This window comes from Meleagris gallopavo, chromosome 5 (genome assembly GCF_000146605.3).
Source record: "Meleagris gallopavo isolate NT-WF06-2002-E0010 breed Aviagen turkey brand Nicholas breeding stock chromosome 5, Turkey_5.1, whole genome shotgun sequence".
Classification (NCBI taxonomy): Eukaryota; Metazoa; Chordata; class Aves; order Galliformes; family Phasianidae; genus Meleagris; species Meleagris gallopavo.
Genome location: NC_015015.2, coordinates 56,140,151 through 56,153,499, shown reverse-complemented (window position 1 = coordinate 56,153,499; position 13,349 = coordinate 56,140,151). Strand labels below are relative to the sequence as shown.

The window sequence follows — 13,349 nt, the reverse complement described above, 5'->3', positions numbered from 1 at the left end:
GGAGCCGCGGGTTCCACCCTCAGCTCCCGGCTCCCGCCGTGCACCCAGAGCGCACAGAGACCCCGCGGGCCCCTCCCGGCTCCTCCCGGCGCCGTCCCCACTCGCGTGGCACTTACTGGGCAAAGAGGTGCCGGGAGCGGACGATGAACTTGAAGATGTACTCCAGGGCCTTGAAGGTGCGCAGGAGGGGCTCGCAGGGCTCCCCGCGGCTCGCCTGCTCCACGTACTGTGTCAGCACCCCGATCAGCTTCCTGCGGGATGGGGACACGTCAGGAGAGCGCGGCGCTTCCTCACCGCGCTGCCCGGTGCTGAGCCCCGCCGCGGCCCCGGTGCTCCACACGCACTTGTAGGCGAGCGTGGCACTGAAGTGCTGGCGGATGTACGCCTCCAGGACGGCATTGAAGTGCTGGAACTTCCTGTCAGCGACCAGCCCCACGATGAACACCTGCGGAGAGGCCGCGTGGCTCAGCACGGAGCATTGCCGGGCGCCAGCGCAGACACGGTGAGGGACCCGGGCGCAAGGTGGGCAGCACGCCCGTGGTTGGCGGGGTCCCGTGCTGAAAGCTCGGCTGGGAAACAGATCCTGCTTACCAGGGCGTCAAAGATGAGCGTGTCGTAGACGTCAGTGTCCGCATTCTCCATCATGATGGAGAACAAAGCATCCAACGTGTCCTGGAGGAACTGCGGGGAGGAGACGGCAGTGAGAGCTCCAGCACTCCCAGCACTGTGAGAAGGAAGGACCTCCAGCACGGAGCTGCTGCTGTCCCTTCACAGCTTTTCTCCTTCGGAGGTGTCCGGCCCATTTCCAGGACCTGCCAGCTGCCCACTGTGTGCCAGCAGCCCCTCTCCTACCTTGATGACCTCCCCTCCATCCACATGCATCAGCTTCTGCAGGTTCCCCGCCAGCAGGCTGGGCTTGGCCCGCCACTTCAGCAGCCCCAGCAAGTTCACTGCGGGGAGATAGGAAAGATCAGCACAGGCTTTGTGCACACCCAGGCTCCACATCAGGGACCCCGGGCACCATTCTGCCCCAGGCAGAGCCCTGCAAGGGACGAGATGCAGCTCCTCATGCACCCCAAGGACATGGAGAGCCGTGGGTGGGGGCCAGCTGTGCCTGCACCAAACACTGTGGATACATGGGGACAGAGCAGCCACCCTGCTCATCCTACCCCTAACCCTAGTGCCAGCCCTAACTCTAATCCAAACATCAGCCCTAATCCTAACCCTAGTGCCAGCCCTAACCCTGCCCCTTTTGTGCTCTGCAGCGGGGCCACCTGTTCCAGCCCCCCTTTGGGGCACCTTGCCCCCCACAGGCTCAGACACAGGATGGGTGGGGGCCCCACAGCCCTCCCAGAGCTTGCACCCTGCACCCTGCACCCTGCACCCAACTTCTGCACAACAAAAACCCTGAGCAAAAGGGGAAGTGTGCGGCTGCCTCCAACTCCTCTGTACGAGGGGGGGTCCAGACCCCCAGTGGGGCTGTGGCACATTACATACAAGCCCTCAGCCCCGGTGCTGCAGGTATGCAAAGCACCAATCCAGCACCATGCAGCCCACGGGGCCAGCAGCACCGTTGCAGCTCAGCGCGCTGCAGTGGTGAGAGCGTGGCTGCAGCTGCCACATGTGCAGCGTGCAGCTCTGAGTGCAGGGGCTGCTCAGCACAGAAACCTCCTGCTTTCACTCCCACGGAAACATAACACTCCCCTGACTGAAGGGTGAGTGCTACGGGGGCTGTACTTGCGCTGCAGGAAGAGAATGAGCTGAACTGCGGCAGCCCCAAACCCCACTTGCACTGCACCATACCGGTCCCAAACCAATCGGTGCAGCAGCACTGAGTCACCGTGCGCTGTGCTGTGCACCCCGAGCACCGGGAGCCCCACTGCGGTGTCCCCAGCTGCGTCACTGCCTGCAGCACACGCAGAGCTGAGCGCTCCCAGCCACCAGCCCCGCACAGGAGGCACTGCGGTGTGGGAGCGAAGCAGCGGTGCAGCTCCTCTGCATGGACCGAGAGCACACAGAGCCCAACTGCTGCCAACGCTCCTGCACAGCTTTAACCCGTGTCTGTGTGTCTGCGTCCCCTGGGGAGGGACGGGCGGCTGCTCCTGCTGCTGACACGTGCAGTGACACGGCACAGAGCACCGCCACCATCGCAGGGCACGGAGCACAGCCCTGGCTGCTCCTCAGCTGCACACACACTGCACAGCCCCCAAAGTGAGCCCTGGTGAGGGCACTGCGTGGCTCTTTGAGCCGTCAGGGCGGGCAGCCTGCGCTGCCAGCTGGGCTCTGTTTGCTTCAGATGCACACGTGGAGCCGTTTGCATAAATGCCAGCACTCAGTCACGGCTGCGCTGCTGCACCCTATACATTCTGTACGAGTCAGAAATCCTCTCTAAATGCTGGCGTGTCTGCGCTCAGAGGGCACACGCACTGCCTGCCTTCAGTGCACTGAGCAAAGGACCTCGGGGCTGAAAGCTCCGACTACGCAGCCACAGATCGTGCTTCAAAACACGGCGTCCCAATTCCCATCCTGATTTCAGAGGTCGCACAGCATTCAGCAGCAGCACTCAGCAGCTCCTTCCAGCTCCTAAACTGAAGGCAGCAGCTCGGCTCCCTCAGGGGTGTGAGCAGATTAATTACCATCTGCAGGGCTTTGTGCAGGCCAAGAAGCTGCTCGCTGCCTGTGGCTGCCGGCAGGGCTCGGCTCAGCACGGTGCGTGCAGCTGCTTGCAGCCTGCAGCTCTCTGCTCACACTGCCCTGCCTTGGAAAAGCAACCCGCTGCTAACTCAGGAGGGCTCAGGAGAGCGACAAGCCAAAAGACAACCTCGATAAAAACAAAGCGAGCAACACTGAGTGGCAGCCCTGAGCCTTCGGCAGCACACAGAGGCAGCAGTGAGCGGAGCCACGGGGCAGGGATGGCAGCCACAGGGAGAGATGCAGCCACCGTGTGCACTGCCCATCTGGGGGACAGCAGCCCCAGAGCCTCGGGAGCCCGGGACACCGCAGCAGCTCAGGGACTGCCATCTCCCTCGGGAGCACTGGCGATGTCAAAGCAGGATGTCAGTGCCCAGCACTTCTGCTTTCCCGCACTCTTGGCTCTGCAGCATCCCCGCAGCCGGCGGTGAAGCAGTGAGCATCCTGCTGCACACAGCCCCAGCCACCCCCAGGGCTCCGGCACTCCCCCTGTCCTGGCTGTAAATCACTCTGCAGCTCTGCTTCCTCGTAACAAGGGGATAACAGCAGCCCCCTTCCTAACCAGCCCCTGCGGATAGAGGCGTGCAAGCTGTATTTATTCCATCTCTTTGGGAACGAGAGCAGGCCTGGTCCTGCTCTCCACCCCTGAGGACACACAGTCAGCTCAGGCAGCAGAGCCAGACAGACCCCCTCCCAGGACAGCATTGCTGTGGAGCACAGGTGGGAAGGGACAGATGGGGGCGGCCAGGGCTGGCAGAGTCAATGCACAGGGACCACTGTGCTCAGCATAGGGACACGCAGCTGGGCTGTGGGGCACAGCCACGTTCCGTCCCATCCCCTGGCACCACCGACCCAGCAGAGCTCAGGGAACAAAGCACCGCCTGCTCGACGCCTGGTGCAGTGACCTGGGCTGCTCACTGCTGCCATTCTGTAGAATTTGCTCTTGAAGAGCAAATAAAGAGGTTTCTTCTTTTCAAGCACTACAGCGCTCAGCTACGCGCATCGTTCATCACGTGCCAGCAGCACAGCCAGCAGCGCACCGCACCCTGCACTCACCGTTCTGGGTCAGCTTGGTGGAGCAGACGAGCGTTGAGATCTGGAAGCTGTCCCGGGCCGACACAGCCAGGCCTGCCACGCTCCCACCCACGCGGAACGAGGACCCGGAGAGGATCCGGGGCTCCGAGGGGCTCCTGGTGGAGGGCAGCCCCAGGTACGAGCCCGCGTCCTCCAGCTTCCTGCTGTCCCCCTGCAACACAGCACGGCTCACAGACACGCATTCAGCTGGGAAGCCTGGCGGGCGCGGGGCGGCTGTGGGGCAAGGGAACAAGCAGGGCTGCAGGTGAGCGCGTATCCCCAGGGCAGGGAGGCAGAGGTCAGCAGCTCCTGGCTCTGAGGCATCGCTGCAACCCGAAATCAGCGCTCTGACGGCTCCTCCGAGCTTAACACGCACAGAGCAGCTCGCAAAGCTGCTTCCCGTAGAGCTCCACGGGGACCTGTGTGCAGGGAGAGGAGGCTGCGTTCCAGCTGGTGCAGATGGGGCCAAAACGCGGGTGGGAGAGCATGGGGAGATGGCGGCAGTGCAGGCAGCGGTGAGGGCTGCGGGGCTGGAGCAGCAGCGAGCAACGGAAGAGTTGCGTGCGCGAGTTGCACCAGGAGGGTGGGCACACGGCAGGGTCCCTGCAGAGGTGGGACAGGCTGAGGAACTGCTGCTGTCACCGTTCCCCACCCTAAGGCCACGGCCCAGCAGTGCCACCAGCCCAGGGGCACAACGCAGTCCCACGGACCGCTGCTGCCCAGAGCTCTGAGCTCAGCAATGAGCATTTGTCTTTGCCCCGATTGCCACCCTGCCCAGCAAACTTCTCTTCTTCTGAAGGTCAAAGATGGCAGAATTGTTGGTTTGCTTTTCCCCTCGGTGCGTAAGCCCGGCGCCCAGCTGCAGGCCAAGGGCAGCGTGGCCCCGAGGGGGTGGGTGGGCTCACACACATCCCCCCCAGCACGAGATGAAGCGTCTGAGGAGCTGCGAGGATGGAGTTCACGCTCCTCTGGCAAAGGAAGATAAAGATGAAATATCTTCTGCCTCCCGGAGCCCGGCCCCGGCGCTCGTTGGGAGGAGCAGAAAGCTGCAGGACGGGGAGGGCAGCGCAGAGCACGCCAACACTGCGCACAGCCTGCGGATCTGCTGAGCAGCGGGGTCAGCCAGGGCAGCAGCAACTCTTTGAAAAGCAGAAAGTGCACACAGCAGGAGATGAGCGAGGCTTTGTCTGCTCCAGGATGCCCCGGAGGCAGGAGGTGCTGCTGTGCGTGGGGATGTGGCACAGGGCAGGACGCAGGAGAGCGCGGCTGCAGCAGCACGTAATGAATTCGGGTGCTCTGCCCAAATAGTGTGCAGAGGATAAGATAACAGATCTTAAATGCAGTTTTCTTCTGGGGAAGAAAAGCACGACTCTCTGTCTGCGCGCTGGGCACTGCAGCTCGCTGCAGGGAGGTCAGGAATCAGCAAAATGCTGAATGAGCAGCGAGAAGGGCAGCGCGGGGCCAGAGCTCCGGGCAGGCAGCACACGGCTCGGGGTGCTGCCTGCACCCAAAGGGGGGGGGAGGACAGGTGGGGGCTGCACAGGCAGACGGGCAGTGATGTGCAGACGTGGGCAGGACCACAGCAGTGACAGCGGTGTCAGGGCAGTGCACAGCTGTGCCATGGGAGTGTTGGGTGGCTGCTGGGGCACCGCTCCCCAGGAGGAGCGCTGAGGCACCGGGACGGCTGGTGGGAGAGGACAGGGATGTGAGAGGGGGGAGGAACCCCTCTATGGTGCAGACAGCAATGGGGAGGGCTGGATGGGGCTGCACAGCGATGGCAGCTGAGTGTCCCCGACCCACGGGGACCTGTATGGGGAACTGGGTCTGCCCAGAATGGTGGCAGTGACCTCCAGGAATAGCGGTAAGACCACAGAGAACTTCAGCTAAATGCTGGGGGGCTGAGGTAGGGAATCACCTCCTGCAATGGTATGGGGGTGCACAGGGCAGGAGCCCAGGGTGCAGCCCCACTGCTCCCCATGGCCGTGACAGACTCAGCTCCCATCACAGCACGGGAGAGCACCAGCTGCGTCAGCCAACTGCGCCTCTCCTAACCAACAGCGAGCCTTCCCTCCTCGCATTTCCTCTGTGCTCTCAGAAGAAAAACAGACCGAGCGGTTTTAAGCCAACAAACCCCGGTGAAATCAGGTAAAACGCAGCAAATCCCTCCATGAGGACACTCCCTGCTGGGGCTGACACATTGAAGTTCCTTTTCCTAAACAAAACTTGGCACCGCTGATGCGCACAGCGGGGTTAGAGATGATGTGTGCAGAGAGCCGTGGTGGGGCCCACGAGGACAGGAGATGGGGATGGGGACCCTGCACACGTGGCTGTGGGCGCTGCCCGGGCCGGCACAGCCCGCTCTGCCCTACCTTGTACAGGATGAGGTCGTGCTCCCCATCACGTAGCGTGGTGCCATCAGGGCGCATCAGCTTCACAAAGGCCATGGAGAAAATCTTCTCGCTTTTGTCTTTAGCTGGGAGAGAAAAGGGCACAGAGGGAGGTGGAGGCAGCGCAGGGGAAGGGTGGGTGCAGCCGTGCGGGGCTGCTGTGCTGAGGCCATCGCTGCCTTCCACCGCAGCACCACGAGATGCACTGATGCATGCAGGGCCCGCAGCTGCAACAGCTGTATGAGAGTGAGAGTGAGGGAGAGAACGCCAAAAACGGGAGCAGAGGGGAGGTGGGGACTGCGTGCCTGTGGGTTTGGGGCAGATAGGGTCAGGCCAACCACCCCGGCCACCCTCCCTGCAGCTGGGACGTGCCAGGCCACCATCGTGCCCAGCGCTGCAGCTGTGGTTGCTCCCACTCCTCCGTCAGCCCACAGGAAGGTGCACAGAGCCGCCCCATCTCATGGCCTCTGATTCTCGGCTCTGCAAAGCAGCTGGCAGCAGCCCCTCTGCTCCCTGCAGCCCACGGCCACGAGGCCCAGGCAATGCCAGCACAGAGCCCGGGAGCTGCCGTGCAGAGGCAGAGACATCCCGAGGTCTGTATCTCTGCACGGCAGCTGGGACGGAGCAAACCAGGGACAGCAGCTCGCTTCCTCCAGGTCTCACAGCAGAACAGGACAAGGGCTGCTTGTGTGGCTCCTGCCTCTGAACCCCAGGTACAGCCAGAGCCCCTCCACCACAGCCCCGCGGGACCACGAGCAGAGCAGTGCTCAGAGCAGTGCTTACTGTCACTGGAGGAGCGGTGCCTGAAGGTGAACCGCAGGTGGGTCTTGTGGACATCCTCAATGGGAACTGCAATCTGAGGGAGAAGAACCCACATGAGCGCAGCGGGGAGGGGCTGGGCAACTCGGCCAGTCCTGACCCCCTGCTTTGTGTGGGGCTGTGAGCTGCCAGGTCCAAAGCCCACACTTCGATGTGGACCAGCACAGACCTTCACCGTCTCCATCCACCGCTGGTGCCGCTGCTGGTAGTACACCACGGAGCGGTACTCGCTGGCCGGCTTGTCCCCTGCCCCGTGGTAAATCACATTCTGCAGAGAGATGTTCGTGGTCAGCTCCCAGCAAGCCTTACACGACTTACAGATCGAAGGATGCCAAAGGCACCCCCTGCTATCCCAGCACAGACAGCACCAGAGGGGTCCAGAACCCCTGCAGCTGCCTTGCTCCCACACAGCCCAGGCAGTGTGGGGACGTGCTTTGGAGCATCCCTTCCCAGCCAAACGCTGCCCCGTCCCCGTCTGCCACAGCCAGCGCTGCCGCAGCCTCCAAGAGGCAGCGGGGAGGGACATGCGCTGCTCCAGTAGTGCTCAGGGCTGGAATTCCGCCTCCCTACAGGAAATTCATTATCACAGGCAGAAAGAGATGGGGACCGCATCTCTGCAGAAGCCCAGCAGGCGCCTCGCTAATTAACAACCTGTTCCCACGGGCCAGATAAGAACAGTTTGCAATGAAAGCAAACACCCTGGAAAAGAGACGAGGCAGCGGGCGCACGGAGGTGGGAGAGGCTGGGCCTTCCCTTCCCACCACCTTCCCAAGGCTTTGTCCTGAAGGAGAACCTCAGGAGCACCACTTTGCCACCGGGGCTGTCCAGGCACAGAGCTGCTGCCCCTGCTCAGGGATGCGTGGGCACTCACTGCTCACCATACCTGCACCACACGGCCCGACTCGTCGCAGACGCACACCGTCACCTCCACGTTCTTCTGCGTCTTCTTGTTCCCCTTGTCGAACTCTCCCTGCACCAACGTCAGGTAGATGTCGTTCCGGACGTCCCCTAGAAGCACTCAGTGAGCCGGGTCCCACTGCAGCCAGCACTGCCAGCCCAGCCTCCCCTGCCTCGCCTCGGGGTCGGCACCAACGCGTGCACGGGGCTCACGCCCACTGCCCTCCGCTGCCCCTGCAGAGCAGCGCTGCTGCGCCCCTCTCCGGAATCAGTGATGCGCTGCAGGATGGAGCAGGACGGTGCTGCTCCCTGCTTGCCTGGCATGATGACCTCCGGGAAGCCCAGCTTGCGTGCCACCACCGTGCTGCGGTCCACGAGGTGCGGGTGGTCCTTGCGCACCTGGTTCAGGTCTCCCCACAGCATCTTCAGGGACAGCCAGAACCCTGTGGGGAACAGAGTGAGGGATGTCAGCCCCACGGCTGGCGCCAGCTCGGCCCGAGCCAGGCCGTGGGGCAAAGCTGCAGCCAGAGCTGCTCCCACGGGGCACAGCCATGAGGTGTGCTGGGTGAGTGATCCCCCCCTGCCCCCACAGGGCTGATCCTGGTTGCCAGGACAGCTCCAACCACAGCCCTGCTGCACGCAGCGGCATGATCACAACCTGTGGCTGCTGCAGGTTTACTGGGTTGGGGGGAGGGGGGAGTCTGCTACCTTGTCCTTTGTGGTTGATGTCCTTCCCCTCCACTGCTTTCCTGATCATGTTGTGAAGGAAGTCGTTTTCGGCGGCCGCCCTGCCAGACACCAGGAGGAGCTGGGAGGGCTCACACAGCACTGCTGCTCTCCACCAACAACAGCAAAACGAGTCGGACCCATGCGTCTCCTCACCCGCCTGCTGCAAAGCCCCCCCATAGGGAGGTGCAGGAGAGCACCCAGGCTGGTTTGGGATGAACCACAACACTCTCACACCCACAGAGCCGCACCGGGGCTCCAGGAAGGTCCGAATCCCTCAGTATCTCACGGGCCATATCAGTACCCTTTCTTCTAACCCCACAGAGCTCCTGATCCTGATTACACAGTGCTCCAGGGACTCACAGTCTCTTTCCAAAGCCAAAGTTCCCAGCAGCATCTGCTCTCTGTTTCTGGCACTCCTGCTGCCCTACTCCACCACCATTCCCACGTCATCGCTGTCCCTGTGCCACCGCTGTCCCCATGCCAGCCAGCCACCAGAGCACTGCCTGCCCTCAGCCCCAGGACTCACAGGTGCACAGGGATGAAGTGCTGTTTGTCCTCGTCACTCTCGCACTTCCCCTTGGTGATGTCAGTGATGTCCATCACTGCAATGGTACAGACACAGCAGCCATGGATGCAGCCCTGGTGCCACAGACCCCCGTCCCAAACCCTCCTGCACACACCCAGGGACTGTTTTGTCCCCTCTGCAGCCACAACCCTGCCCTGTATCCCAGCACGGATCCTGCTGTGCCCGGACACCGCTCCCAGGGATGTCACCGTGTCCCACAAGGACCCCTCTGCCATCTGGTGCTGGGTGGCACTGAGACACACGAGGCTCTGGGCAGGAGCTCATGCTGTGCCCGCAGTTCTGCTGGGGGTGGACTCAATGCCACGGCAGGGAGGGCTGCCATAGGGTCTGCGTGGCCACACTGGTGGCACCCCCAGCCCTGTGGCAGCCCCAGGCAGCAGGGACAGGGCGCTGCACTGCTGCACCAGGACCATCCATCTGCTCCCTCCCCAGAGACACGCTCAGCTCAGAGCGCAATTAGCTGCCGGTATGTTAATAATTCACCTGGCAATTACTTCGTGGCCAAGATCCTAGTGCACGCTAATTGGCCAATTAAAATCGATAATTTCCTACCAAGCCCATCCAAAGAGGATCAATACCCAGAGCAGCAGCATTTGTCAGGCCAGGCGGGGCGCGGGAGCTCCTGCACTCCCCTCTGCATGGGGCTCCCTGCTCTGGGGGGCTCTGCTGGCACCACCTGCGTGTCCCGGCCAGCGCAGTGATGGTGATGGGGAAAAGCGAGCAAGGAGGGAACAGGGCAGAGCAGTGAGGGTGGGGGTCTGGGTACGGGAGCTGCCCATGGGGTTGGTGTGGTGCTGGGGTCCACCCCGAGCCCCCCTCACCCGAGATGCCGAAGGGCCGCGCAGCCCGGTGCTGAGCTTGCGGCTGAGGCTCTCACGCAGGTCCATGCGGCCCACCCGGATGATCTGACACACCAGGAAAAGCCTCTCCCGCTTCAGGTCCTTGCTGCCCAGGTCCTGGGGCACAGCAGGGTGTGAGAATTGAGTGAGGATGCTCTGCTGCCAGGAGAGCACGGCGAGCCGCGACTGCCTGGGGAGATAACTGGGGGTGCGATTAATGGAGTGCAGAGCTGCTGCAGGGCTCTGCTTCCGGGGCCAGGATTGCTGCTGTGCCCCTCAGAGGGCACAAAGCTGCTGCAGGAGGCCCGGGGATTGTGTGCACAACACAGTGTGGGCTGATAGAGATGATGGCCTCAGGGAGTCCCCATGGCACGGCACAGCACCTCGAGGTGAGACAGACCTGACGCGATGCGGGACCCGGGGAGCAGCCATACACCCCAACTGCAGGCACCCGGTCAGACCAGATCTCATGGGCGCTGCCCCTGTGGGGCTGCGGCACGGGAACGCAGCTCGGGGACGCGGTGCCAGCCGCAGGCAGGGATCGGAGGGGAGCGAGCGCTGGGGGAGTCGGACCGTGCGGCTGGAAGTGCTGATGCTGCTCATTTACATTGATTTCCCGGCTCATCTGCATATCGATGGCTCGGGCCGTCCTGAGGGTCAGCGCAGCTTCGCTCGAGCAGCAGAAACCTGCGCAGTCAGCAGGAGCTGCTCCTCGCCCGGCTCCCTGCGGGCAGCCGAAACCGGGACGAGCCTGGCTGCGGGGTGAGGGCGGGCACGGGGCCGGGGGAGGGCATGGAGTGGGGCACAGGGGGGCGGGAGAGAGCGTGCAGAGGGGCAGAACTGGGAGTGGGATGCATGGGGAGGATGTGGACCGGGACGGGCTTGGGGATCCCTGCACACAGTCAGTGCATCCCAAACGCTGCATCGAGGGCGGTGTTGCAATGCAGCAAGGTGAGAGGATGTGTGCCATCCCCCAGGCACAGACCCAGAGCGGGTGGGCGAGGGCCGGGGCTCACCGTGAAGATGGCCCGGAGGTTGTTGAGCAGCTCGATGTCCCGCGGGACGCCCGTACTGGCCCAGTGGATCACGTAGCTCTCGCTGGGAGGGAACGGTGTGAGCAGCCCGCAGAGGAGCCGGCACGGACGCGGAGGGCACAGAGGGACGGGAGCCCGGCTCACAGCGCAGGGGGAGCACCGCACCTGATCATGCGCTGCTCTCCCGGGTCGTACAGAGCCATGAAAAGCTGCGCCTCCTCGCCGATGTTGCAGACGAAGTTACGCACGCAGAGGTAGAGGCTGTGGGAGGGCGAAGCCGCCAGACGTGCGCTGCAGCCCGGCTGGCTCTGCTGCGAGCTCTGCGGGGCACGAGGCTGCTCAGCCCCACACGCAGCTCGGGGCTGCGGGGCACGGCTGTGTGCGGCGCCATGGGCACGCGGCACGTCGGGTCGGTGCCACCCTCACCGTCTCCTCCTGGATGCGCTGCGTGACGGTCTGTGCCGCCCTCCTGTGCGCCTGGAAGAGGCTGATGATGCTGGTCCTGTCGGGGTCCAGGATGTTCTCATCCTCGTCCCGCACCACCAGGTCCAGCGCCAGGATCCTGCAGAGGGGGGTGAGGTGGGACCCGGAGCCCGGCTGGGCTGTACGCGGGGCTGCGTGTCCCTCCAGGACCTGCAGGCAGGGGGCTGTGAGCACGGCACGGGGCAGGACGGTCCTGGAGGTCACAGCCAGCAGCAGGGCAGCGGGGTGGGAACAGCAGTAGCACCAGGGATGCGCTCTGCCCCAACCCGGGCCCATCAGCAAGAGCTCTTGGCGAGGTGGGTTGCACAGCACTGTCCCCATTGCCACCCCAGGTCAGCGGGGACATGAGGACAGCCCCATTCCCCTCTCACTTGTTGCCATAGTCGATCTTGCTGGTCACCTCCTTCTTGAGCTGCAGAAGCTCGTCCTTGGGCAGCGTACCCGAGAGCAGCTGCGAGCGCTGCTCCATCAGCTCGTACATCATCTGCTTCACCCTGCAGTACCGCTCCACCTGCCCTGTCTGTGGGCAGCGCCGTGTGCAGGGTCACCCCCGGCCCCATTGCGTCCCCGTGCTCCCCCATCCCCACCTCCCCTCACCACATAGAGCTGCTTCCAGATGGCTGCCCACTCCCGCAGCGTGGTGGTGATCTCCTGCACCATGGGCATCTCGGCGGGCACCACACTCTCCTCCGCCCTGGGGAGGGCACAGAGCCCTGCAGCGCCCGCTGCCAGCACGGGGCTGCCCCCCCGCCCCATACCTACCCCCTGCGCTCCACCACCGCGCCCTTCAGGCAGATCAGTGAGGCCGGGAAGATGCCCTGGGGAGCAGCAATCAGCGGTATCCATAGGCACGGGCCGGAGGCTTCCCGAAGAGTGAGCACCCCGCAGGGGTCCCCATCCCCTCGGTGTCCCCAGTGGGCACCCCCACAGCCAGGGCTGGGTGAGCCCTCCCCTGTGCCCTCACCTACCCGGGCAGCCCTGTTCCTGAGCGAGTACCCGCGGTACCAGCCTGCAAGAGAAGGGAGGGGCTCACCATCAGCCAGGCTTGGGGCCCGGAAACTGCCAGCCGAGTGCAGCTCAGCCCCAGCCCGGCCGGGACCCCTTACCCTCGGACGCCTGCAGGATGCGCACCGTCTCCCCAATCTCCAGCGGGAGGTGATGCTCGTTGGCACTGGGGAAGTTCCACACGGCTGCAGAGAGAGGGGCCAGGAGCTGTGAGCAGGGGCTCCTCGTCCTGCCCCCGCCCAGCAGAGGCCCTGCGGCCATGTACTTCTCACTCGGCCCCCACATAGGGAAGAGCCACCTCTCCAGGCATCGCTCAGCCCTGAGCTTTGGGGGTCACGGCACAGAGTCCCGGTCCCGCACAGGGTGAGCAGCAGCACGGGGTGCTTCCTGCTGCAGCAGCGGCCGCGCTGCTCCTGCTGCTATTTCTGCACAGCGACGGCTCCACTGCGGCTCTGGGAGGTGGCAGCCCTGACCACAGGATGGGCTGCACCCTGCGCAGGGACCGTCCCTACAGACGTGCCTGCAGCTGGTGGCTCCCTGCTGGGACCCTGCTCACACCTCACCCCATTAACTCAGCCCTCCAGCCTGCATCCCAGGGACTGCAGTGCTCCCAGATCTGCATGGATTATCCGGGACCCCCGTGGCCGTGTTGGCTCCTCGCAGCTCCAAGGGCCCTCAGCTCCCCACGGACCCCTCCTGCTCTCTGCACGGGGGCCCTGCACAGCCCCTGGCCTCAGTCCTGTTCGCCTCCCTGCCAGGCATCAGGCTCCCTACAGGGAAGCCCAGGGGGTCCCTGTCAGACCCC

General features: G+C 63.9%; 2 protein-coding genes across 4 annotated transcripts in view; one reads left to right on the top strand and one right to left on the bottom strand.

Annotated features, from left to right (window-relative positions):
* The window catches only part of LOC100541844 (dedicator of cytokinesis protein 2-like), a 47,297-nt gene extending 34,018 nt beyond the window's left edge, over positions 1-13,279 (bottom strand). Inside the window, exons 1-21 of one of the 3 annotated variants that reach the window (XM_019616005.2) lie at positions 12,646-13,279; positions 12,508-12,548; positions 12,302-12,357; positions 12,137-12,233; positions 11,911-12,059; positions 11,483-11,618; positions 11,222-11,376; positions 11,039-11,120; positions 10,012-10,139; positions 9,124-9,207; positions 8,577-8,656; positions 8,186-8,311; positions 7,855-7,979; positions 7,141-7,239; positions 6,936-7,008; positions 6,135-6,238; positions 3,748-3,937; positions 853-950; positions 592-681; positions 345-445; positions 117-251 (exon numbers count right to left, since the gene is read on the bottom strand). In XM_019616005.2, the coding sequence (XP_019471550.1) occupies positions 117-251; positions 345-445; positions 592-681; positions 853-950; positions 3,748-3,937; positions 6,135-6,238; positions 6,936-7,008; positions 7,141-7,239; positions 7,855-7,979; positions 8,186-8,311; positions 8,577-8,656; positions 9,124-9,207; positions 10,012-10,139; positions 11,039-11,120; positions 11,222-11,376; positions 11,483-11,618; positions 11,911-12,059; positions 12,137-12,233; positions 12,302-12,357; positions 12,508-12,548; positions 12,646-12,829 (2,333 nt within the window). In that variant the 5' untranslated portion in view covers positions 12,830-13,279. Of the gene's footprint in view, positions 1-116; positions 252-344; positions 446-591; positions 682-852; positions 951-3,747; positions 3,938-6,134; positions 6,239-6,935; positions 7,009-7,140; positions 7,240-7,854; positions 7,980-8,185; positions 8,312-8,576; positions 8,657-9,123; positions 9,208-9,761; positions 9,974-10,004; positions 10,140-11,038; positions 11,121-11,221; positions 11,377-11,482; positions 11,619-11,910; positions 12,060-12,136; positions 12,234-12,301; positions 12,358-12,507; positions 12,549-12,645 lie in introns of those variants that run through there. The other 2 variants (XM_019616004.2, XM_031553739.1) reach the window with 2 other exon arrangements.
* MDGA2 (MAM domain containing glycosylphosphatidylinositol anchor 2) overlaps positions 1-13,349 on the top strand; it is a 375,704-nt gene that overhangs the window by 181,092 nt on the left and 181,263 nt on the right. The gene's annotated exons all lie outside the window — the stretch shown is intronic.